This window comes from Propithecus coquereli, unplaced genomic scaffold (assembly GCF_000956105.1).
Source record: "Propithecus coquereli isolate 6110/MARCELLA unplaced genomic scaffold, Pcoq_1.0 Scaffold263, whole genome shotgun sequence".
Classification (NCBI taxonomy): domain Eukaryota; kingdom Metazoa; phylum Chordata; class Mammalia; order Primates; family Indriidae; genus Propithecus; species Propithecus coquereli.
The window spans coordinates 139,578-142,176 of NW_012148208.1; the positions used below are offsets into that span (position 1 = coordinate 139,578).

Below are 2,599 nucleotides of genomic sequence, written 5' to 3' on the forward strand. Positions count from 1 at the left end.
AGTATGGTAAGCTCCATGAAGACAAGGGCAGTGTAGATATTGTTTAGCTCTGTGTCCCAGTGCCTAATACTGTGAATGGCAAATATTAGATGCCAATATGTGTTTGATGAATATATAATGAAAAAATATTGTCCTTACATGATGTACAAGTTCAAAGAAAGGACAGGTTACTTCTGTCTGGTGTGACACTGGAAAGCTTTCTAGAGGACAAAGTATTCAATTTGAGTCTAAGCAATGGGGGGATGGTTCTAAAGGAGAGAGTAACATACCAGGCAGAGGCCAATACACAAACACAAAGATACAGAGGCAGGAAAGTGCAAGACAGCCTTCAGGAATAGCAAATCGTTCAGTTTGGCAGTCCAGCATAGGAAATCAGTAAGGAAGGACTAGTAAATACATAAGGCTCAAAAATTAGATTGAGGCCCAACTGCAAAAACACAGAAATGCCAAGTTAGGAAGTCCAGATTTTATTCTTAAAGGAGCATTTGTGTTTAGATTCCTATATACCAGCTTAGCCACTTGCCAAGGAGTCATCATCCTTGATGCTGCTTCTGAAGAATCTCTTTGACTAGTCAGAAGCAAATCCTAATTATATTATCAGCTACTCTTTAAGAAGCTGCTCCAACTGAAAACATGGAAAGTACAACAGCCCCAGAAGAGAAGATAAGGACTAAAGAAGTAGGAGAGACATTCCTAGAAATGATTAATGTTGGGGAGTTTCACCAGTTGTAAGTCTGTTACCACATACCTGTTATATTTAACATGGTATTTTGAACACGTTACTTTAGCTCTAGTCTTCAGAAAGTTAATATACAAATCTTAATGGATAAAAAGGACTCCAAGGGCATATAAGCCTCTTTGGAGACCTGTAACATGTTATAAAATATAACTGCTTTCTAATGAGAGGCTGATTCTTAGACCAAAATGGCATATAGCAGTCTTCCTGGATACACAAAGTTGTTCCATTCATTTACTGCAAACACAAATGACCATGAACGGTAGGAAAATAAAAGTACAAGACATGACTTAAGGAATTTACAATCAACTTGAAAATAAGTTGAGAACTCTTAAGTCCTAGATTTATGATATTTAATTTTAGTTTCTCAAATACCTCATGAGTTCAATACAACTCTTTCCATTTTATAGCTAGAAAATTAAGATTAAAATATGTAAATAATTTGCTCAAGGAAGAAAAGTAGCAGAGCCAGAATTCAAACCCAAATTGTTTAAATTTCAGAGTTCATACTCTTTCTTTTGTACCATATAGCTTTAGCATCTATTAATAGCTTGAAATGGAATACTCTACATTATATTATCCAAAAGCAGAATCAATAGCATAAGACTATCTAGTTTCTATGTCTTGGCTCCACCTCTCCTTAGCTGACTGACTTTGCACCTATTCCTAACATTTTTATGCCTCAGTTTCTTCAATTGTAAAATAAAGGAGAAATAATATTAAAATATCAGTACTTACCTTATAGGGTTGCTGTGGGATTTAAATGAGATAATACATGTAAAGTGCTTAGGTGAATGGCATGCCTAAGAAAATGCTCATTAAACTTAACTGTTATTTGTCAGTGAAACTTCATTATAATTGCAAAAATTTAGACAATTTGATGCACATTTTCTTGATCTCAATATCCAAAATCTTCCTTCAATTAAAAAGAAATCCTTTAAAATGTTATGCAGTAGTTTAACTGTATGCAAAGGAGTATCTGTAGTATTAACATGGCAAAGGTCACCACAGTTGCATAGTTTTTTGGAAAGACAACTCTAGTAATGCTGGTAACTTTCCTGACAGTGATAGATAGGACTGATTAGCACATTTGTTATCTGTTTCTTTTCTGCCAGTACAAACCCCCAAATAAGATGACACATTTCTGTAGTTTACAGACTTACCCATGAATATAAGAGATCCATATCTGAGCAAGAAGACTTGAGACGTGGGTGGTGAATACAGGAGGAGGAGTGATCCCAGGGTCCAACTTGGGAAATTTGGAAATCAACATATGGCCAGATTGGATTTTCTGGAAAAGGCTTCCAGCTGTGCCACATGTGAACTTCACCTTCGCAGTGGGCTAACATACCTTCCAAGTTACATTCGTTAGAAGTGCTAGATCTACTCAGTGATGCAGAAAGAGAACCCAATCCAATCTCCATTTCTTCCTTCCTCCTTGTGTTAATATTACTAACTTTCTTTTCTTGAGATTTGGTTAATTTCAAACAGGAAATCAATGTGTCATCTTCATCTTCTGAATGACGAAGAAAAGTTAAAAACTAAAATTACTTGTAATTCTTCACATGTTGAAATTATAAATACTGTATTTTCATTTATATGATAGAAATGAACAACACACGATAAACCAGGAGATCATTCAATTTCACAAAATAATATACGATAGCATTTCTTTAAAGAGTAAGTTCTTTTGTTATACGAAATTATTTGTTTTTTTAAAAATCAGATTTATCTGAAACTTTTTGAAATCAAATCTATTAATTAAAGTCAATTGGACTGGATGAATGGAAGCAAATAGAATACTGAAAGATATTTGAGAAAACATATTTTTTAAAAAAACCTCACATCTTATTAGATTGTGTA

General features: G+C 34.2%; 1 protein-coding gene across 1 annotated transcript in view; it reads right to left on the reverse strand.

Annotated features, from left to right (window-relative positions):
- Positions 1-2,160, reverse strand: part of SAMSN1 (SAM domain, SH3 domain and nuclear localization signals 1) — a 103,311-nt gene extending 101,151 nt beyond the window's left edge. The window contains exon 1 of the mRNA XM_012647360.1: positions 1,900-2,160. Coding sequence (XP_012502814.1) covers positions 1,900-2,160 — 261 coding nt within the window. The remainder of the gene's footprint in view (positions 1-1,899) is intronic.
- Positions 2,161-2,599: the final 439 nt, after the last annotated feature.